Source organism: Odontesthes bonariensis, chromosome 12 (genome assembly GCF_027942865.1).
Source record: "Odontesthes bonariensis isolate fOdoBon6 chromosome 12, fOdoBon6.hap1, whole genome shotgun sequence".
Lineage (NCBI taxonomy): Eukaryota > Metazoa > Chordata > Actinopteri > Atheriniformes > Atherinopsidae > Odontesthes > Odontesthes bonariensis.
The window spans coordinates 28979422-29003431 of NC_134517.1; the positions used below are offsets into that span (position 1 = coordinate 28979422).

The window sequence follows — 24010 nt, forward strand, 5'->3', positions numbered from 1 at the left end:
GGGACAGATTAATCTGTGAATGTGACATAAAAATTTCGATTGGACTTTCTGGACTCAAACATGCGTAAATGAGTTATATTGGTTACAGTTAAATAAGGAGAGATCAAATTATTGTTATTATTATTGGTGTGCAAAGACTTGGAATAAAGTTTCTGATGCTGCATCACTCACTCCTGCGATCAATCTAACATGCAGGGTGTTTGGACTGTGGGAGGAAAATATCAGCAGATCTGTGCATCTTCCCAATAATATATAGCGTATACAGTTACATCTATATTGGCATATTCATACAAACCTTCCAGCCAATCAGTGTAGACACACAGTGTAGGTCAAGGCTGGTGTGGTGGTTGGCGTTGTCACCTCACCAAACCGTGTAGGTTGAGGTGATTCTGTTCTCCCTGTGAGTGCCGGGGTTCCTCCCACCATCCAAAAACATGCGTGTGAGGGTAACAGGTGACTCAAAATTACTGAGTGTGAGGGCGCATGATTGTTTGTCTCTGTGATGGGCTGGTGACCTGTCCAGTGGACCCCGCCTCTTGCCAAATGACAGCTATCATATGTTAATGTTTATGCATTCAGCAGACGCTTTTATCAGTAAAATAAGCTAACAGTAAGCTGCATAGAAGGAAACCACTTGTCAGGCTCTGTCAGAGGTGACAGTGTAGAGATAGAGTACAGGTAAGTGCTAGGGTAGGAGATGCTCTCTGAAGAGCTGGGTCTTCATGATATAGAAAATAGATGATGGAAGGATGGACAGCTTGTTATCAATAGTAGAACTTTCCCGAAACAGGAAAAACTGGGTAAAATGATGCCTTGATGATACCTAAATACTGTATTGTCAAAATGTGGGTCACTTAAAGGGATAGTTCGCCTCTTTTTTTGATGAAAGTAGTCCGGCTAGTTGGCCGGGGCCACAAAAATAAAGCGTTTTGCTTCTCAAAACAATGTGCGTTCAAAAGAGTAATACATTTGCATCACAAAATCGTTCTCCAGGAAAAAGTCAGACCTCACAATCGCTTGGCCCTATTTTCTCTCCCTTCGTATCACTGCGTGCTGTGTAGACCGTGCAGACCGAGCAGCAAACACCGTAACAGGCGCGGCTGTCGGCAAGCAGCAGCACGTAGTGATACGAAGGGAGAGAAAATAGCGCCAAGCGATTGTGAGGTCTGACTTTTTCCTGGAGAACGATTTTGTGATGCAAATGTATTACTCTTTTGAACACATATTGTTTTGAGAAGTGTTGTAGATGTGACAGATGGTCGCCGAGCCGATGTGGAGATGAGTGATGAAGAACTCTGCTGACACGGACTTAGTCGAACATAGAAATCTTTATTGCAGTCATCAGGTCCGTCTCGAATTTACAGAAAAGATGCATCAAGTCTGGAGAGAGTTGCTCAATTGGTGCGCATGGAGGCCTCTCTGATTTTTCAGGGGGGGAATCTTATTTTTATGGGAGATGCTCAAGGTCTTTTCTCCAGGCATCTGGCCAAGAGACAATGTCCATGTACTACATAACTTTGGAATGTATTTTTCCTCCGAACCTCCTTATTTGACTATATGTTATCTCTAGTTGAAACACGTGCACTCAGTGGCCCGTACGGGGACGCGCCCAGCGGATGTGTACTCAGTGAAGCCAGAAAAAGGCCCTTCTCCGCTGTCTTGAGTATCGGAGACACCTCAGAAGCAAAACGCTTTATTTTTCAAGCCCCAGCCAACTAGCCGGACTACTTTCGTCAATGTCAAAACGAGGCCGGAACTCGGCTCACAGGACGCAGCAGGGGGTAAGAACATGTTCATAAATGATGTTGCAAATATGGGATGTCATACAGCTTCATGTCAAAAGAGGCGAACTATCCCTTTAAATGTATGACAGAAAGCAGGGGATGATTTGTGCATTACCATGAGCAGATTTTTATCATGATGCTCACAATCACCGTCAGTCACTTCCCGCTTCTTGATGTATTTTCATGTTCGGACGTGTACGTGCTCGGTTTTATCTGTTTACCCGTATTACCCATTCTATAAGAGCTTATCGAGACATACATCTTGTACGACCTGCCTTTCCTTTTAGTTATAACACAGTGTCATACAAGCACAGAGTTCCTGCAGGGAGTGGTGAACATATAGCACAATCATGGTTTTACAACTCCTCAGAGAACACAGGCACAAAGGCTCGTAATCCTTGCATAACGTTGCAATTATCAAACATGCCAAGAGGGGAAGTTTCACTAAGAGATGGAACATACTGACAAAATGTTTTAATTAGAATTATAAAGGCTTAAGGTTGATGTTCCTCTGTGTAAAATGGCACAGAATTGGAACATTCCATCGTCTACAGTACAAAATATCATGAAAGGATTAGCATTCAGGGACTCTTTGGGCATCACTGTGTGTAAGAGACACATGCAAATGTAGGTTAAACTTTAACCTTTAACCTTTAACGGTTTAACATTTAACCGTTAAAGCTTTAACATGCAAAGAAGAAGCCATATGTGAACAATGTTCCAGAAACAACCCCATCAACTCTGGACCAAAGCTCGTTTAAAATGGACTCAAAGATCAAATCTGAAACTCTTTTTGGGAATCATGGACACAGCATCCTCTGGACAAAAGGTGAGATCAGCTCAGAGTCCAAAAGCCTGCATCTCTGATGCTATGGGGGGTGCGTTAATGGTCTCCTCAGTTCCCAGATGTTTACAGAGGGGACGATGCACGGTGGGAAACACGGACCTCTCCCAATATTTTTGTGATTTGTTGTCACCATCAAATTCAAGATGAGCTCATAAAGTGCCTAATTTTCAGCATTTGATGTGATTTTTCTGTTCTGTTATGTGTAAAATGTTTGGTTTATGAGATCATCCTTTTTTCATTTACGTGCTCCACAGCGTCCCAACTTTTATGGAACTGGGGTTGTACGTCCTTAACTGTTTTGTTTGGCTCTGTTGTTCGTGCTGTTGGTTTCAATCACTACAGACACTGTTGCCGTCTTATCGAAAACACATTCAAGAGGGAAACTGTTTCTTACAGAAATATAATTGTGATGAAAACTGAGGTCACCCAATTTAATTAGATCATGTCCCGGTGCCGGGTCGTGTTGAGTTTCATGCCGCGTTCTTTTAATATCTTTTAGTTGGATTAGGATCGGTTTCTTGGGTCTGTGCCCTTTTTCTACTTTGACTTTTGCCTTCTAATGTCTGTTCAGTTTCTTGCGATTGGTTTCCTGTCTGTTCGGTTTAGTTTGATCTGTTTCCAGCCATTGTCCCTTGACGTCCTCACTTACCCTTGTCTTGTAACTCGATCAGGACATTACCACCTGTGATCATTTCTCACCTGCATTGACTCACCCCTCCTGGAACATATCCTCTTCTGTTTTCTTTGCTCTTTAACAAATCATCATCAGCGTTTCCTCCTTTTTGCTAGTCAGCGTTCAGCCTCTTGGTAGATTGTTGTTACCCTTTTGTTTTCCCTGCTTTAGCAGCTCCTTTAGTATTCGTTTTGTATAAAGCTTTTGTTTCAAACCAGCCTGTATGGTCCTGCGTTTGGTCGCCTCCTCGCTTCTGTGGGGTGTCACTATTTCTCATAAGAGATGCATATCAAGCACACATTTTCAAGTGCTCAGAACAAAGCAAGAAAAAGTGTAATTCCCTCTTTTTTTTTTACTGGGTTTGGGTAAGTAGTGGGTAAGGAAATGCTTTTCTTTATGTACTTTGGTTCAACTTGTCACTGATGTGTCACATCCAACCATCCTGTGTGTCACCTATACAAAATGATGTGTGATGCTGAAATCACACGAATTACGGTGGAAATGCCTCCAGTGGGATGTTAAAGGGATATTTCGCCTCTTTTGACATGAAGCTGTATGACATCCCATATTAGCAACATCATTTATGAACATTTTCTTACCCCCTGCTGCGTCCTGTGAGCAGAGTTCCAGCCTCGTTTTGGCGTTGACGAAAGTAGTCCGGCTAGTTGGCTGGGGCCACAAAAATTTTCAACAACCGGGATTTATGATCAAATTAAATAATTTTTCAGATGAAAAGGTGATAATCCCACTTTTTCGTCTGACTTCTGAGTTGATTCTGGTGGAAGAGGACAGATGTTGGTTGCACCTTTTTATTAATTAAAGGTCAGAAAAGGTCACTATAACCCAGCAGCGGGTTAAAGGAAAAGATAATCAAGACACTGACTGGAAAATCAAAGATATAAAAACGTTTTAATCCTGTTTCCCTCAGATTTAAAGGGATAGTTCGCCTCTTTTGACATGAAGCTGTATGACATCCCATACTAGCAATATCATTTATTAAATTTGACTTACTCCCTGCTGCGTCCTGTGAGCCGAGTTCCAGTCTCGTTTTGGTCTTGATGAAAGTAGTCCGGCTTGTTGTCTGGGGCCACAAAAATAAAGCGTTTTGCTTCTCAAAACAATATGAGTTCAAAAGAGTAAAACATTTGCATCATAAAATCGTTCTCCAGGAAAATATGACCTCACAATCGCTTGGCCCTATTTTCTCTCCTTTGTATCACTCCGCCACCTGCCGATAGCCGCACCTGTTACAGTGTTTGCTGCTCGGTCTGCACGGTCTACACAGCACGCAGTGATACGAAGGGAGAGAAAATAGCGCCGAGCGATTGTGAGGTCTGACTTTTTCCTGGAGAACCATTTTGTGATGCAAATGTATTACTCTTTTGAACGCATATTGTTTTGCGAAGCAAAACGCTTTATTTTTGTGGCCCCAGACAACTAGCCGGACTACCTTCGTCAACACCAAAACGAGGCTGGAACTCTGCTCACAGGACGCAGCAGGGGGTAAGAAGATGTTCATAAATGATATTGCTAATATATATGTATATAAATGATACAGCTTCATGTCAAAAGAGGCGAACTATCCCTTTAAGGCTGTATTTTGCATGCATGAAAAGTGGTGTTAGTCACTGGTTGTTGTTCCAATTCAACAAAGATCACTTCTTACTCTCGTCTCCATGATCATCTGTCCTCTCTGTCCAGAAAGTGAACATCAATCAATTATACTTTATTACATGGAACATTGTTACCACCAAAGTCGTGTCCCTTTTCCTTAAGATACAGTTTGATGTTGATGCACTGATTTCTGACAGAATTCTAGTTCCACCTCAATCATGAAGTCACCAGGATTAAAAAAAATAAATACCCCCCTTCTACTTTTCTTTGTACCTAGTTGTGCTGAATTAAGTCCACCTATAAACTTATCAGTTTCTGTTTAAAGAGGTAAATAAACGTGATGTTGCAGGATAGAAAAAATACATTTAAACTCTTGGTCTGTATACAGTGACCAATTCAATCTTGGTGAGAAAAGGGCTTTTCTAAACATTTCTAAACATTCAGCATGTTCCTCTTTGTTTTCTGAGATGAGGCGTTCTCTTACCTCCTCAGCTTCTTCATGTTTCCCCTCAGAGAAAATTCAGCAAATCGGAGGTAACTGGGACACGGTTCTGGCAACTAGGTCGTGTAAGTTAGGTGGTTGAAACAAGGTGGCTTGTGTCTCGAGTCTGGAAGCCCCGGCAGGATGTCAGGCTTAAGACATTTTATGCTTTGTCACCCTATTTCTTGATATATTCAGATTCATATTCAGTTGTAAATATTATACCTTTGCTGGCCGAGTTGCTCTGTATGTAGAGTACTAAGAGGCTCTATTTGTGCACAGCTTGTGTCCACAGAACACGTGACTAAACATTTGTTCGTTGCTTTGAACAGTATCTCAAACTGACTGTTGTTATAAATGTGTCATTTGACCATGTCGTCTGGTTGTCATTTTATTTGATCTAATCATTTCTTATTAATTCATTCATATATTCACTTTTTTAATCCTTGTATTTTTCACTGCATCATGTTGCCTTTGCATATTCTAAACCTATGATGTAGGTATTTTATCTTCATTCTACAATTTCTAAATAAAAGTTAATCTAATTTATAGTTAATTAAATTTAAAAAGAAGCTTATGAAGGAGTAAATAAGGGTATCAACATCCCAATTAACCGAATACGGCTGAAAACTAAAGTAAAACTATGAACTGATTTCACATTTCATGTATTCATTGTTGCCTAAATACATTTCTCGTGTTACTTTTGTGTTATTTATGAGCATATTCGTTCATTTCAATGAGCCATTTATGTGAGTTTATATTTATTTTGTAAGTTTCATTCACAGTCAAACAACCACATAAGTTTTCCTACAGTTTAGATACTGTTCAAAGTTACGTAAACTGAACAAATACTTTGTCAGTGGACATCGTTTGTTAGTGGCCACAAGCAGTGCCCATGTGCACATATTATTTGGCACAAATGGCAGCTCTTAGTTCATATTTATATTTTGAGCATCCTCAGAGGCGCACCTTGTCAATAGGCAAGGCAGGCAACTGTCTGGAGCCCCGAGCCACTAGGGGGCCCCCGGGAGCTGAGGTGCATTCAATCAAAGATTGTCTAGTTACTTTATAAACTGTCTCAAACAGTGGCGAACGTTCGTGGTGAACATGTTTTCTTTGAACAGTTAAATTTAAATGATTTAGTCAAAGATTGTCTAGTTAACGTGTCTTTGGATCTGGAGGACATAGTATCAGCATTTGCACAAGCCAAGGCCCATAAGCAGCATTTCTAAAAGCAGTGCATACTGTAAATTGGGCTTATGAGGAACTTACTACTGTATATACTTTGTAAATATGTACTGTAAATATTTTGTACAAAGTTTATATTGGGTTTTCAAAGTAATTTGCGGTATTTTATTCAATTTTTTTATTTTATTATTTGTCTTTTTTAGTTATTTATTTATTCTTTACATGTATATTTAAAAAATAACAATGTTTTTCATGTTTGGAACATGTTTGGAATGAAAAGAGGTTTTATTTCATACATTTTTCGTTGGTGTCAGATGTTTTGGGGACGAACACTGGTCGGTAGGGCCCCCTAGGATTTTTTTGCTTGGGGCCCCCACAGACTCTACAATCGCCACTGAGCATCCTTTTTGGTCAGGTTCCTCTGCAGTTTGTAAGGCCTGCCCAGGCTGGATCCTCTGACAGGATCTACCTTTATGTGGGGACTGCAGGAACTGGGTCACAGCTGTTGTGAGAATCTAACTAAAACCACAAAAAAGAAAGAAAAAAAGAAACATTTAATTCATCCAAAACAGTGGGACTTCAAACTAAATACTATTTCTGTTTGTTTGGGCTGAACCGTGGTATGCTGTCATCACTTTGACTCTAAACCCAGACCTGACACATCGCTTATATAAAGCATTATATAAAACAGCGAGTCGATTCCGGAGCTCCCAAAAAACCAGGGACAGAGAGATATTCTAACCCCCCACCCACCCAAGGCGAGGGTTTGATGTGGTGGTATTTTACCTGATAGCATCGTGTTGGGTTATCACGTGTGAAACCTCACCCAAAGAAACTTACTGTGAAGCTGTTTTTGCCGATGCACTCAGCCAGCTATTCACTGTTGTCTGCGGAGGGTTATACAATGTCATTATGTTATATAAGTGAGCCACATAGACGTCCAATAGGAACGCGCTGCACGCGTCACGTGACGCCTTGCGCTCGCTTCGGCGAATTGTATATGAAATCCAAATAAGCCCTTAACTGGCGAAGCTAACTGCCCAGTGACTGAAAGGCGTTTCTTCGATGTACGCCTTGTGTTCCTGTGGGCTTTTTTTAATTTTTATTTTAAGAAGAAAATCATGACACCCGGATTCATTCATATGCAAAGACTGCGGGATATCGGGTCCAAAGGAATTCGTTTTTGGAGTTCAACAAGCGGTAAAAGAGCAGTTGGTGTTAGCTAACTAACTAACGTTAGCTAACGTTATATAAAAACAACAACTGGCTCTCAGCTGTGTTTCCGCGGAGCTTTCGGGTCTGTAGTTGACATATTTAATTTTATACTTCACTTTTGTCACCTGTTAAATATTCTACAGTAAAAACTAGTTTTTTTAAATTGAGTTTTGTTACTATTTGGAGCAGGAGTTTGTACGAAAGACCAAAAATAAGCTTCTAAGTTGCTAAACTCGGCTGAGCTAAACACCTCAGAATCGATTCCATGCTCTCTTAAAACGTAAATTGTTTTGTAACCAGGAGACGTTATCAGATTTTAGGGGGACTAATTGGTTGTTGACAATCTGAGGTTTCACTTATTGAATAACGCTGAACCCCCAAGATAAAGAACTGAGCCCGTGTTAGCCGGGAAACAGCAGCCCCACGCCAGCTTTATGGCCGGCTGAAGCCCAGTTGACTTGTTGTTTATATGGCCTGTCAACAAACTGCAGTGTTATATATGCGTCCTATTTTATTACGTTGAGGTTCTATAATTCAGAAATAGCCCCCAACCTACTCCCAAATGGCTACCACTGCCAGTCGGATCCAACTCGAGGTTTTGTTTGACGTTAAAACTTTTTCTCCTGGAGTATGTTTTCTAAACGTAGAAAACTTTGTCTGCTTTAGTCAGACTGTCGTTTAGTCTTTTTATTTTTGAATTTTTTTTATTTTTTTTACATCGCCTATTTTTTTCTTCTTTGGAGAAGAAGATGGAGACCGGAGTAAGGTCTCACCAGGGCGAGCTGCTCCTACACCCGCTCTCCAACCCCGGAGCTGCGGGGATCTTCCCCGAAATGCTGGAGGTGGCAGAGGAGGCCAACCGGGCAGGTGACTTTAACCTAGCCGTGGAGATCTACAGCTCCCAGCTCGCTGATCTCCAACAACCGGACAGGGGCTTGTGCCTGAGGAGGGCCGACTCTCTCGCCCGCGCCGGGCGGATATCTGAGGCGCTGGACTCGTACTGCATAGCGGCCAGCTTGGGTAAACTTCTCCCGGAGGAGCTTCCCCTCCTGGTGGACACAATCGCCCGGACTCTGCGCGAGAAAGAGCTGTGCATCCCGGCCACTTTAAACGGCAAAAGCAGCAGTGGCGAGGATGGGGGTGAGGACGATGGGGACTGTGAGGAGGACAGAGAAGCCCTGGACTTGTTTTACTGTGGCCTCTGCAAATGTCTGCTCCACGAACCCACCACCGCGGAGTGCGGACACACTTTTTGCAAACGCTGCCTGGAGGACGACTCCGCCACAGATTGCACACAGTGCAGGCAAACACTGAGCAAAAACGACCAACTGCCTAATGGCCGAAGAGTTAACGTGGTCATCAGCGGCCTGCTGGATAAACTGTTCGCAACTGAGAGCAAAGCTCGGAGGTTCTGGGTCGAGGGGGAGATTTTCTGGAAAAAGCAGAACCTCTCGGAGGCTTTGGAGAAGTACAACGCGGCAGTGGATCTGGGTAAGGACGCACAGTCACGCACACGTTGCACATTTATCTTGATAAATGACTATTAAAACCCCTCACAGTTTATACTGTTGACCTACTTTAGAGTCACTTCCCGGTGTCACCGCTACGCGGCGCTGCTCCGAGTTAAACGTTACATGACGCATTGTCCTTCATTACCTAAGTCGCATCTACTGCCTTCCAGGTCCACATTCATACCCTTTCTTCTGTTTATAATTAGATATGCAGCAGTGTTTACACAGAGCTGCTGTGTGGAAATAATTTCTTAACACTAAAGCCCCTTAAGTTGTATATCTATGGCACTTATATCATCAGGGTATTGGTTGTATTTACATAATTCCCTGCGTTATACATGAATGCATAGCCTAGTTATAAGAGGCCTCACCCCTCCCCTTTTATTGTAGCTGTTTCATAAGCTGTGTTGGATAACGTTTTATTTTGTAATGTGTAAATGCTACACCTCATTAATGAAATAACTTCCTTCTTTTTTTTCTTTTTTTTAAAATGCCACAGTTATTGCTCTATTTTTAGCAAAACTGCCAGTTTAAGCTGCTTGTGTTTTTGAACTAGCTGAGTTCTGTTATGTCGGCACGTTGCATAAAGAGTCTTTAACACACAGTTATGAAGAACCAGAGAAAGTTCACTACTTAAAATGAATCGTCAGGTGTTAAAGCTTCTAAGATACTGACGAGTTAAAGCAAGAAAATTGGACGTGAGGCCAAAAAGGAATCTCCTACTGTGCAATGTTGGCACCGTTTCAGATGTTTTTCTCTCCCCGTATCAATATTGATTCACGCCTTCTGTGCTGTGAGGGACTGGTGGTGACAGAAGGACAGAGTGCTTTCCCAGTGTTGTGTCTGCCAGCCAATGTTTTCCCAATAAAGACAGCAGGAGGCCTTCTGGTATGTGTGATGGTGTCACCGATGGAGATGCAGCTCTCATCCAGGCCGTGTCTTTTCCATGCGCTTCGTTCCTCTTTGATAACAGACGTGAGCCAGAAGTAAAGACGAATACTCAGATATTCGGTGATCGGCCGATCCTTTCTAAAGGAATGGAAATAAAATAGGTTGTTTATCTTTGTCAATGTGGCGTTATTTTACAGCCTCACATAGCGACCGGGTTAATGTCTCCTATCAAGTTCATTTTTGTTGCGTATTTTCTTACTGCTTCAGTGGGTCATCCGTCTCTTGCCCAACAAATCAAACTTACATGTGTGAACACAACGTACCTGTGAGGCGCCGCCTGTTTCTGAACATTGCCCATTTCCTAGATTTACGCAGCCTGTCAGATGGCACAGATAGTTCTGCTGTAATCCTTTTCCCCGAAGTGCCTCCCCCCACGAAAACCGGAAGCGGGTTCGACTCCTGAACAGAGCAATGGCGACGAACAGGGTTTGGACCACTTTACCCCCAAAATGCGGATGGTTTCGGTGCGGAAAATGGCTGTAACTAGATTTGTTTTCACAGCTGTGGAAGTCGCGGCGTCTCGTACACGTGGCGTTTTCATCACCTGCGTAGAGGGCGTGTACTAAACTGTGAAAACATACAGTCTACCTGGCTGGAATGTGGAAGTGGTGCTCGTGATTGAATTTTCTCTCTTTGTCGAAGGGCGTTTGGGTTCAAACGAGAAGCATGTCGGTTCTCTTTAGGTCTAAAGAACGAAAGGTCATCTAGGAAGTAACACTAGCTTTCTTTGTCCTCTAAAATATCAGATATTTCATGATGTTTTCTTTTAAACGAGCTTTTAAAATGAAGCTATGATTCACGGCGTCACTTTTTTTTCTTATTTCATTCAGCTCTGCTGGCCGTGCTTTTTGAAAAGCTGACCCAAAAACTTCGTTTACAGCTTTATTCCAGCCTTTCATCCATCTCAAAAATACAGCACTGAGTATTGGCACGCTCAGTGCTGCTGAGTTATTTTTATATTTCAGAGTGTAATTGGAGCCTCCACCAAAGGGGGACAAACCAGCAACTGAACACGTTTTTTTTTCTTATATCTTTTCCTACTTTTTGAAGTCCCTTTCCAAACAAAAACCAAGGAAAATGGTTTTAAAGTCTTTTTCTACCTCTAACTTTTTATAAAAACCAAGAAGCTAAGCTCAGCTAACCGAGTATGTGAAAGTACACATTTCCAAAGATTGAATTACTTTGACACGTTAAGGTTTTCATGGTGTCCTCTGAGAAGGGTTGACCTCACTTTCATCTGCAAAGTTTCGAGCGTTCCCGTCATTATCGTATTGATTTATAAACCGAGCGAAACAATAACTCTTCTGTCGTGTTCTCCGAGAAAGAGCACAAAGGGACGCCGGATGTGATGCCAAAAGCACGCCGTAAGAGTTGCTGTGTTTGGTTTACGGCCTTGTTCAATGGCAAATTGTTTATTTGAACTTGTTCACGGTATCAACAACAGAGTGGAAATTAAACGCGTGTGCAGGCAGACGAGTTTGTGAGCCGACTGTAAAATCTTTGCCAGCATTTCAGGGTGAATGTTGACCACTCCGGTCTTTTCTTTTCTCCACAACTGGAACATCTCTGATCGTTTTAACAGCATCATGTCTGTGCACATGAACCCTCATGTGGCACTTATTAGTAGGAAGCTGAAACAAACCGTCTGATGCCAGCCGTGCTGCTTCTCCGGTTTAATGCATTAGTTTTGTTTTTCTCCACCAAAAGGCACGTTGCATAAAGAGTCTTTAACACACAGTTATGAAGAACCAGAGAAAGTCGACCACTTAAAATGAATCGTCAGGTGTTAAAGCTTCTAAGATGCTGACGAGTTAAAGCAGAAAATTGGACGTGTTCTGTTGGCACCATTTCAGGTGTTTTTCAGGTGTTGCTTCTCCAATTTAATGCATTAGTTTTGTTTTTCTCCACTAAAAACTGTACAGTTACGCTATGAACGGAGCAAAAATACTCTGGAGAATTCAGGGGGAAACTTAACTGATATTATGGAAAGTATTTCTGCATAATGTTCAGGGAAAATGTGGAAATATGGAACAAGATATTCAAACTCTGTTCAGTTTTTAGGTTTATGACAGTTTGAGCCTTTGTGTAAGCATCCAGATTTAGTTTAATTATGAACTCCAGTGGAAAGCAGGAGCTGTCTGTCCAAATCTGTCAAAAATAAACAGGACGGCATCTAAATCCCTGCAGAACCTCTCTGGTTTCAACACTTGCACATTTCTGTTCGTCTGTATACTTGTTTTCATTCTTTAAGTAAAGCCAAAACGGTCTAAAAATTATTAAAAACAAAAGATGGTAACAGCTTTATAATAAGGTTTTAAGGTAACGTGTATACGAAGCAGTTAAAAGGTGTGGGCGACATCACTGAATGAGGCCAGTGCAATGGTACACCGGTGCTGATGTCATGCGTATAAGACTCGTTACACGGTGTTCAGACAGGACGCTGGTCTGATGCCACATGTTACATTATTGCCCTACTTCTGCGAGACCTAGAAAAAGCCCATCCGTCCCCTGGAGGCCTGTCCACTGAGCTGGTTTCTGTTTTTTTTTCTGTTGTGCACAGCGCCCTCTTCTGGCAGGCTGCTGTGCCAGCGGGCTGAACTGCACATGGAGATGAGGAGCTTCAGCCAGGCGGCGCAGGATGCCAACAGCCTGTGTGGCTTAAAACCTCTGTGGAAAAAGGTGAGTGTCCCTTTTCTTAGTGACAGATGTCGCGTGTTAAAAGTCGGAGCTGTTGCCGTTCTCTTCAAATCAAATCAAATCGAATCAAATTTATTTGTATAGCACATTTCATGTACAAAACAATTCAAAGCGCTTCACAGAAAATAAAAGCATTGCAGCAGGGAGTGGAAGAAGCATTAAAAGTACATAAAATAATATAAAGAGAAACAAATAAAATCATTTAAATGAATTTAAAAACGAGCAAGAGTCCAGATAAATTAAAAGATATCGTATCTTCGTAGATCAGTGTTTCTTTTATGAAACGAGCCTTTCTTTTTGTCAGTGGGTCGGTTCCTCTCTTGGAAAAAAGGTTCTTGATTGTATAAGCATCACTTTCAACACATTGGATATGACTAAAATATCATTCCATCTTAAAATCCAGCAGTTTTTTTGTGTCGCATGTAAAAAGTTATGCCTGAGACTGTTGTGCAGAGCTTGTTATGCAAGCTTGATAGTTATGGCTGTGTCGTCACATCCTGCATCCAGACGTGAGGGAAAACTTCACGGCCTTCCCGGGATTTATCGCTGTTGAGCAGCTTGCACGTGAAGGCTTTTATATGTCCAAAACCAACGGGAGACAGTGAGCACGATGGCTCAGAATATATTTCCCAACAAAAGTCACTAAACCTCCTTCTAGAATATGATTATTTTCTATTCTTATTTGCAAATGGTATTGAATTAATCTCAATTTACACCAAATTTAGCCTCTAAGATACTTACTACTTAGAAACTGGATGAAAAATTGTCTTCTCTGCAGATATTTTCCAAAGAAAGACACGTGTTAAATGTTGGTAATGATAAAAGATAAAAGAATAAACTCTGCTCTATCCCGACACCTCCCATAAGAACCTCTGTTAACAGCAGTAGTATTAGGAGACAGTATTAGGAGTTTATTTAAATACTGGGCCAGATATTGGATTTCTGTAATCCCCGTCTCACGTGTTGTTCTGTTATCTCATTAAAGGCTCACTGTCTGAAAGCCACGGCTCTGAGTAAAGCTGGCCGGAACGACGAGGCCTTGCAGGAGTACCTCCTGTGTGTGGCGCTAAAGCCCGACTGGACCAAAGTGAAACTGGAGACTCAGAAGGTAAGAGACATTTTCAGCCAAAAGACATGTTCGATAGCTTTGTTGAAAATCCACTTTAAGGTCAACGATAAGGTTGTGATGCCTGCGTCCTGCCTTCCAAGTGGACGAAACCTAAGAAATAAACCCTGATTGTTGCAAATGTGCAAACACAGTTTCACGATTCAGTGTTTAGAAACTATTTTCTATGTAAAATAACCAAACTATATGTCTATACTGGTCAATTTCCCTGTAAAGTATCAGAGATACCAATAGATTTTATCACTTTTATTTACAAAATAACCCCATGTATCTTTCAAGAGAGCCACAGTTCTGCCTCCCTTTGCACAAAGGACACATCTGAAGGGAAGGTTTCTATTTCTACTGTAGTCGTCCATTTATCGGCGGTGTTTTAAAAGCAGCAGAGCAATTAAGATCGTCGGTAGGCTGCAGTCCTTCATTTTATACCTGGCTGGCTAAGGGACAAGGTTGTACCATTGGTACCAGCCTTAACATATTATTTCTGACCTGGACTCTTCAAATCTAGGCTAAAAACCTACTTATTTAGGATTGCTTTTAATACCCAGTATTATATATATTATATAAACTTGCCTTGCCAGTAGTATGATGACACTTTTATCTTATTTTATCTTATTTGATTTTGTTGTATTTTATTGCTTTCACTGTTCTTTTATTGTTTTTACTTATTCTTCTCTTTATTTATTTACCTGCTGTAAAGCACGTTGGTACACCGTAAGGATTGTCTGTAAAGGGCTGTATGAATAAAATACATTTACATTCAGTGAGATTTAACCTGAACTCCAACTGTTAATGATATAGATAATAAAATAAATGTTATTATTCACTTAAAAGTTACTCTTTACGTCTGAAGGCAGCTCAAAACTACAGTTAATTTCAGCCCGGTTCATAGGATACCAATAGATAAAAAGTTTAAATCTTCTCTTGGATTTAATCTCCCGCCCTGAGCGTGCACGAGTTTAGACTCCAGCCTGCTGCAACAAGGACTTTCTGTCAGCTGGCTGTTTGATGGCGGTGGGTTTCAGCCCGCATTGTTCACGTCTTTTCCACAGTGTTAACGTGAGAAAAAGTGCACGAAAAGAAGACCTTCCTCTGCGTAACAGTAAACCAAAATGTCTCGTGGTCCCTTTGCAGTCGTCACATCATCCAGTCTTATTCTTCAAATGAAATTAAGCCAAAAAATGGAGACCGATGGATAGATATCTTTATTGTCAATGTAGAAGTCCAGTGAAATGCAGATGGTTATTGATTTTCAACAGAGTACATGTGGCAAAACAAACTTCCCAGTTTCTAATCTGTGTGCAGACTTTAAGCATCAGAGTGGTTTGACTTGTTTGCGTTCTTCAGGTTCTCAGTGAGCTGTTCTCCTCCGTGTTCGAAAATGAGGATATGCCGACTCCGCTGCACCGGCTGCAGGGGGGGCACGCCGCCCGTCTTATCAAGCCGCCCGTCTTGCTCCGGTCGCTGAGGCCGCTGACGCTAAAACCAGGCTGCTCCTCACAGGTAAGCAAACGCACCTCATTCAGCCTTTTTACCCCAGGTCCCACATCTCAGTGTGGGTAGGTAGTCATTGCCGCTGTCAGGATTCCACCTGCCTGTTTAATGATGGTTATCCCCTCACATCAGCCGGCCTGAAGCTGATTTAACTTAAGCTCTAAACTCTGTAAACTTTAGCAACATTTGAAACATTTTCAGGTGAGAAAGTAGTCGTTTAGATCCCCAACGTGTTGAAAACCTGACAAAATACCGGCTATTTACAATTTTGTTCCCACGAATTCGGTGCTACTAAAGCTAGCCGCAGTGAGCAACGCACTTCTGGTTATTTTCACAAAATAAAATACCCGTTGCCTTTTATCATAGGGAAAGCCATTACGATACAATTGGTGCTTTTGTTTTGAAAACAGGAAGTGAACCTACCCTCGTTGTAGCTAGCTTGAAACTGCCGTTTTGACAGGAAATGACGATCGGCGACGTCACGTTACGTTGCATCTTGGGTAGTTTGAGTATGAGTAGTAACCTCATGATGCACACCCAACATTTCGGAGAATCTAATATGCATCCGGGAACTTCTCGCATACTAACTCAAAAAGTTAGTATGAGTAGTATGAGAAGTATGCGGTTTCGAACACAGCCAATGTCTCTGACTATTGGCTCCAGGCACATCTGGAGCGTTGGCGATCGTCCACCTGTGCGCCTCGTCAGCCTCACTCTGATTGGCTGTTCAGCACGAGAAAGGATGTGGCAGCCAGAGCAGACCGCTAACGGCTAACCGCTAACGGCTGACTTACACCTATCACACCGGCTCTGTCTGATGTTGTGTTTTTAAATCTTTTAGTTTTAGATCCTGACTGCACACGCATGTTCGGTGTGTAAGAGCCCTCATGTGTACGGTGACAGCGTCAGACACGATCTATTCAGGAACTCTGTTTCGCTTCCATTCTTGTGTACTGGGGCAAGGACCGTGGGTCAGTTAAATGCCAAGGTCGATCTGTAACTGTAGCTCCAGTCCGCTGTGAGTGTTACCATGCCGACTGGCACATTTGTGTAATTAGGAGGAGGTACGGTATAATTTGATTTCCTTTGAGCTGCGGATCCTTATCGGGGTGTTTGTTTTCAGTTTGACACACAAACACTCATTTCTAAGCGGCTGTTTGTCACGTTAGCTATGCTTATATTCTTAATACTTGTACAAAAACTTTGTTTGCATGACTTTTGGTTCACCTGACATATTCACCAACTGCATTTTCTTCCTGTGTGTTCAGGACTCGGAGTTCGGTGTGTCTAAAAATGAAGACGACTCGTACAGAATCTCCCCTCTGTCCCCCGTTCAGTCCAACTCTGCTGAGGGGGAGGGCAGCTCCAAGACCCTGGCTGATGTTTTAGCCTCTCTGCCAGCGCCCCCCGGTGGCATTAAGAGGAAACACAGCACCGATGGCCCTTCAGGAACCTTCAACCCTCCCACCAAACTGCTCAGACCTGGTAGGGAAAATCTGTTTTATTTAGAAATAAAAGTATTCAGTATCTAACTGAGAACCAGAACTGAGTAAACATGAAGTTTGTTGATGGTTTTTGTCTTTTTTTTTACTAATTAAATTCCAGCTTTTGAAGCTGTTCTGTTTGACAGACGATGGTATTGAACCAGATGATGTTTTTATTCATTAACTTTTGTGCAATCCACGTTGTAAAAACGAATATAAAGTCATTTCTCACCAGTTGGCGTTTCTAGGAAGAGTTGATGCAGCTTTACTGCTAAGAAGAGATAAGATAAACCTTTATTAACCCCACAGCGGGGACTTCCGACCACTACTGCACATCACACAAAGCTATTTTTGTGTAATGACAGTCCCCTCGTGTTCTCAGTATGGAGACGGGAACAAATCTGAGGGGCCTTAGAGGAATATATGTTCAAAGTTTGCAACTAGAACATATCGATTGCGTTTGTTTTTGTCATGCAGATGAGAACGCCGTTCAGACGGTGGCAGTTTGCGGAGGGAGGGCGTTTCCTGCTGAGCTGCTGGACAGCGGAGACATGGAGTGTTCGCTCTGCATGAGGTGAATACTCGCATCCTGATAAATGCAGTTTCATTGAGTTTATTAGGAGCAAAGTAAAATGAAGATTTGAACTGAAATCAGTGGCTGTAGCAAAAGCAGTGATTTGCTTTTGGTCGTCTGTCCTTTAGGTTGTTCTATGAGCCTGTGGCGACTCCCTGCGGTCACACCTTCTGCCTCAAATGTCTGGAGCGCTGCCTGGACCACAACTCCAACTGTCCTCTGTGCAAGGAGAATCTCTCAGAGGTACAAATCCATCAAATATGTTGTTTAAAACGCAAGTAAAGCGCGTTCACAGCGGGATGTGGACTTTTTACAGAAGATTGTTGGATAAAATCCAGCTTAGTTTAATGTGTTTATCTTAATGAATCAAAAATAAATATTTGCAGTCATATGTGTGATTAATAGTATATCTACTGTGCTCTGTGTTTTTAGTATCTTGCTACCAGAGGTTACAATAAGACCTTTCTGATGGAGGAAGTCTTGCAGCGTTACCTTGGAGACGAGCTGGCAGAGCGGAAGAAAATCCACGAGGAGGAGATGAAGGAGCTATCCAAGTTAGTTTCACACACGTCAAACGGTTAAAGGCTCAAATGGGATGAGACAGAGTCCATATGGTTCTGTTTGGGGTTTCTTCTGGTCCGACACTCTGCAGCTCAAAGCTGTTTTCATACACTGCACATTCAGACTTAACAAATAGCAGATAAAACCATGAGTGGTAACATTATCTTGCTCCGTCTCCTGTAGCTTAAACCAGGAAGTGCCCATCTTCGTGTGCACCATGGCCTTCCCCACCATCCCCTGCCCGCTGCACGTGTTCGAGCCACGCTACCGCCTCATGATCCGCCGCTCCATGGAGACGGGCACCAAACAGTTCGGCATGTGTATAGCTGACGAGCTCAAAGGCTTTGCAGACTACGGCTGCATGCTGCAGGTGAGTGTTTCATCGAGCACGCCTATGCAGATTCATGCAGATTCGATCGGGTTTATGACACAAACTGTGTTGCAGGTGCGAGACGTGAATTTCTTTCCTGACGGCCGCTCGGTGGTGGACACCATCGGTGTGTCACGGTTCAAGGTCCTGAGCCACGGCCAGAGAGACGGCTACAACACGGCGAAGATAGAGTACCTGGAAGACAAGAAGGTGGGCGGAGAGCAAATGTCACTCAAACTAGAACTCTTGACTTTTTATCGGTGGAAAGAAAAGCCAGGGTGCTTGCGCAAGTCTTGAAAGTCTTAATAAGTATGAAATTTTGAAGCACTGTTTTCCAGACCTTGAAAAGTCTTGAATTTTGTGTGAAAGTCTTAATAAAGTATGGAAAATAAATGTATGGTAGAATTTTACAGTATGCTCAAAGGCATTGTGAAATGAGAAATAGGAAGGTAGGCTATAAAACTATCATCTTACTAACTGGTCACATAGTGTATTAGCCTAATGGGATGATATCCAATCAACGCATGCTTAGCCTAGTCTGGCACATTTTCGTAACGTCACTGCTGAGGTCTATTGACATGTACTTGTGATTTTCATGTTTTGAAACGTTTTCATCAGTAAAAGCATAATTTACTGTGAATAATGCATTTGTTCATTGAATACAAGCCTATAAAAATGAACATTTCTAATAAACACAGTTGGTACAATCTCAACCAATGAAGTAGGCAGTAGGCACACAAGTTACAAGTACATAAAGTTAAGGTGTTGGGGGGGAAAAGTATCAGTTTTAAAAAAGTCTGGAATTTTAATTTGGAAAAAGAGCAAGCACCCTGAAAGCAACACTTGTTACAGAGAAATTCACTTCTTCACACTCAGTGTGCAGGTTCTGAGCTTTGCTCCCTTTTCTTTACGATCAGGCTGACGGGGAGGAGCTGGCAGAGCTCCAGAAGCTGCACGACTCTGTGTACGAGCAGGCCAACAGCTGGTTCAGCTCGCTGAAAGACAACATGAAGGGTCAGATACTCAGCCACTTTGGACATCTTCCCAGCAAAGATCCGGACCCGCAGGTCTGTAAACACTTCAATCTATTTTCTTCCTTTTTTTAAAGAAAGATGTGAAGATAGATATATAATGACACCAGATGTTTGTTCTTTAAGATTAAGATTGATTTTTGGAATATTATTAATGTCTGATGGGAAATCTCACAATGTGCCATTATAACTTCCCATGTCAGCATTTCTTCAGCTAAAGAAGGGACAGTCACTCTGTGGCTGAATACCCCTCAGAATCAATGAAAAGATGCAAACAGAAGCAGCCACGTGTACATTCGTCCTGTAGATCAGCGGTATCGGTACCGGTCCGTGGGTCGTTTGGAAAGAATAAATAACTTACATTATTTCCCTTTTATTTATTATCCCACTCTGAACAATGTTTTATTTTTGAAAAATGACCGAATTCTCTCCATTACATCCGTCTGTGACTCACTCATGACACGTGTCAAGATGCTCGTCTCGGTCACGTGATACATTAAATATTAATTATAATATTAAACTAATATTAAAAGCTGATATTAAACCCACAAGCTAGCAAAAAGAGTAAAAAACAGTCTTTGAAAAGTTTCTTTGCAAAGGGGAAAAGGCCCAGTGAGGAGGCAGAAGAAGAACCTGTGACCACCAAGAAAAAGAAAGCTGCATTTGACCAGGAGACCTACTTAAATATGGATTTATGGTGACGGGTGATTCCCCCGCATCAAGCCCGCTCTGTCCGGCTCTCACCTTAAAGGCCGGTCCGTGAAAATATTGTCTGACATTAAACTGCTGCTGTAGATGACGCAAATTCACACAAACAATCAGGATAACTTAACCGTAAGAAAACCACATGTTTTACTCCTCAGTGCATGAAAAAGTGGAATCAGAACAGACTGAAATAGAAGGAAAGATGATTAGAGTCACGGCCATTAAAGTATCTGCTGTATTGATCCGTCAGGATAAAGCTTTAAAAATGAAGAGCGATTTATTAACTGTTGAATTCAAGAAAATGAAAATAAAAATTACCAGAGAAACGATAGTAACAGTCGTTTTTATTTATGTAGCACTTTTCAAAGCTTAGTTACATATGAAGTGTTTGACAAAACGATAAAATCACATGAAATATGAGGCAAGATGGCAAGTTAATAAAAAGAAAATGGGTGGGATAAAATGCAGGAAGAAGGTACAGAGAGATTTCCACCCGTCTTTTAAGGATGGATGATGGAATCTGCTGAGCTGATCCAATCCAATTTTATTTATAAAGTACTTTACAACAGTTGACCAAAGTGCTGTACATAAAAATAAAAACAAATGTAAAATAAAATAAAATACAAGAATAAATTAAAAGACATACAACAGCTATATCATTTAAAACAATAATAGTACTAAAATAAATTAAAAAAAAATAATAATTATACATTCAACATCTCACATCGTGTCAAAAGCCAAAGAGAAGAGATGTTTTAAGATTTAAAAACAGACGGAGGGGAAGCCTGTGTGACGTCTTCAGGAGGCTCATTACACAACTTTCCTGGCTGGTTTGGGAAAATCCGGAGTCGGTTTAAAGATTAAAAACTGTTTTAGGGAGGAAAGAAACATGGGAGAACAGGGTTGCTGCTCACGTCTGTTCCTCTGGGGAACCAGCAGATGGCGCCATTTGTGTTGCCAAAGATTTAGTTTCAGGAAAAACTTAATCAGGAACTGTGTTTAGCAGCTTGTGAATAACTAAGGGGCAGATGTGACCATGAGACTGGGGTCTAAATGTTTTCTACCCGTTGTTTCCTACAGGCCAGTCCCAGCGGTCCGGCTTGGTGTTGGTGGCTGCTCGCCGTCCTCCCGCTGGAGAATCGAGCCCAGCTCACCATCCTGGCCATGACCTCCCTGAAGGACCGCCTCATTGCCATCCGACGGGTCCTCATCTTCGTGACTCGCAAGCGGCCTCGGTGATACGCCGGCGGCTCGCGGGGGGGGGTAGCTGCTCGGGCATCTATGCAGTTCAGAAAAGTTGTGATTCATTTGTTGGTTCAGTCACTAATTTAAACACGTGTTTACTCACTCCTTTGCTCCTGCGTCTGCTCTCAGATGTTCATGAACTCCTTCCTGAAACGTGTAGCCTTTCAGAGCTCATCTTCTGGGATTCCCATAAGGCTCATCCTTTCTTTTGCCTCTCTCCGTTATGAAGGAACAAAAAAAACCTGTTTTCACTTAGTGTTGTGAGCAGGACCGGATCAGGCGACGGGTTGAATTCACACAAAAATCAGTATTTAAGCGAGAACAATACGCTCTGCAGAACCGAATGTACTGGTCCGGCTGTCGTATGTGGATGTTTTCTGTTTTATCTTTTCCGTATTTTCCCGCCTTACTAAATTAATTTGCACGTGAGGTCGGATCCTCGCCCGTGCGCTGCTGCCTCACTTCGGATCTTCCTGACTGAGCCAAAACTCGCCCGTCGTGTCGAGATTGTGATTAAAGTACGCCCACGCTGACACTACAGACACTACAGACACGTGTGCGTGCGTGTGTGTGTTGGAGAGTTTGGAGATTTAAAATATTAGGGTAGAACTTAAGCTGGATTATCGCACAAAGTCTGATTGCATTAAGGAAAATGCTCTTAGAAAATCCTCCTCTGAGATGCGTCCGATCTGGAACCTGAATGTCCTGTCGTAGCATATCTCTGGGACAAAAACACAAACCTTTTTAGGGATTTATTTCTCTTCTCTTATTCCCGTAGGTGTACGTGTCTGGTGAAATCTTAATTTGGGTGAATTTTTTTTTTTTTTTTTACGTGTATATCAATGTAACTCTGAGGCCTTTTAAATGTTTTATTCGAGGACCGTTTCCACCTCTTCTTGTCCCTTTCACTCTCAGTACATTAACATGCACACTATAATGCAGCTCATGTGCGGCGGACTTTCTTGTAAACAAACATGTTCATGTTGATATTTTTTCACTTTGCACCCTTTAATGTGCAAACCTGGCTGTTTTTTGTTTGTTTTTTTTTTGTTTTTTTTTAGCTTTCTCGCACTTTACATCGTCAGCTGTTGATTTGAAAAGCTATTCTCCTTTTTTGTTGAATCAAAACTAAAAAAAATAGAGTAAATGGGTAACAAAAAAAGAAAAAAGCTACCAAGAACCTGGAAGTAAATGCTGCATGAACAATTTATTTGAGCACGTTAACGTCGGTTCATTAGTCGGATTCACAGGAAAGCTGTGGATTACCTTTATTTGCATGATTCGTGTCATCTGGAACATCCTGGCAGTGCGTGGTTAACCACATTTATCTGACATTTAGATTAACGGTGCCATGCGAGACCAGTTTTCTGTGCACACGGAACCAAATGAAGGTTTCGGCTAAACGAGAGGAGGGTTGCTAGCTAACGCCAGAAATAAATCAATTTGTTTTTGGTGGAAAAAACTGAATGTAAAGTTACTGTTTTTTTGTTCACAAGAAAATTCCAGCGCACTTGAAAGTAAGGAAGGAAGGAGTTGGTGGTGAAAGGTAGAATGGCTTAAAACCGATTCTGAAATGGTGCTGTACGAGCGACAGTAACTCTACGGTGAGGCACGCTACATTTACTCTGTGCTTGACTTGAAGCTGGTTACGTGCTCTAAAGGAGGTGGTAATTGCATTCTTAGTGTGCATATGAATGTATTGTTTCTTTGTATATTTCTGTACTTTGAAATGTTTGAGACTCCACCGCGGTCGCCTCCTCTGAACGGAGGCGGAGCTGCATTTCCCTCATCTGTTTGTAAAGGGAGCTCTTGTACCTGTTTTTTTTTTATTGCAAATAAAGAAGAAATGCATACAGTGCAGTTTTCTGGGTTTTTGTGTTCCGTATCGAGCAAAGCGAGCTGTTGAAATGTTACAGGGATGCAGGGAAATGTGCTGTGTCGGCATGTTAGGTTAGATTGTCCCACTCTTATGTGATCTGTACTTTCTCCTGGGGGAGATTACACACTAACACGCTTCCACAATGCAGGGAGGCGCGTTTCTGAGGGGAAAGTGCTCACTTCCTGTTGCAGCTGCTGTAATCTAAACAATAATGCTCATCTCCTCCTGACGTCTGCCACTGAGGGTGTTTATATATGAGATGGCTGCTGGGCGCAGTTACTTCTTTTGCCCACACGGTGGCAGCGTTTGCTTGTGAAACAACAAGAATCCAGGCCTCAAACTGAGAATACTAACACATTCTAGGTAATTATCAACTAATTACCTGATTCTGAAGAAGAATGGGAGGCGGAGCCTTCAGTTATCAGGCCCCAGCTTACAGTAAGCGAACCTGAAACATCCCATAGTTAAAGGGACAGTTCGCCTCTTTTGACATGAAGCTGTATGACATCCCATATTAGCAACATCATTTATGAACATTTTCTTACCCCCTGCTGCGTCCTGTGAGCCGAGTTCCAGCCTCGTT

At 42.1% G+C, this 24010-nt stretch overlaps 1 protein-coding gene across 1 annotated transcript; it reads left to right on the forward strand.

Annotated features, from left to right (window-relative positions):
- The first annotated feature begins 7581 nt into the window (after nt 1-7581).
- Nucleotides 7582-23404, forward strand: lonrf2 (LON peptidase N-terminal domain and ring finger 2). The gene is made up of 12 exons (XM_075480028.1): nt 7582-9293; nt 12825-12943; nt 13947-14069; nt 15432-15587; nt 16847-17063; nt 17540-17636; nt 17765-17879; nt 18069-18190; nt 18381-18567; nt 18643-18777; nt 19485-19634; nt 21384-23404. The coding sequence occupies exons 1-12, from the start codon at nt 8552-8554 to the stop codon at nt 21540-21542; spliced, it is 2322 nt and encodes a 773-aa protein (XP_075336143.1). The 5' UTR covers nt 7582-8551; the 3' UTR covers nt 21543-23404.
- Nucleotides 23405-24010: the final 606 nt, after the last annotated feature.

Coding starts and splice junctions, on each gene's coding strand:
- lonrf2 (XM_075480028.1), top strand. CDS start 8,552: ATGGAGACCGGAGTAAGGTCTCACCAGGGCGAGCTGCTCCTACACCCG. Junction 15,588..16,846: donor AACCAGGCTGCTCCTCACAG/GTAAGCAAACGC, acceptor CTGTGTGTTCAG/GACTCGGAGTTCGGTGTGTC. Junction 19,635..21,383: donor GCAAAGATCCGGACCCGCAG/GTCTGTAAACAC, acceptor TGTTTCCTACAG/GCCAGTCCCAGCGGTCCGGC.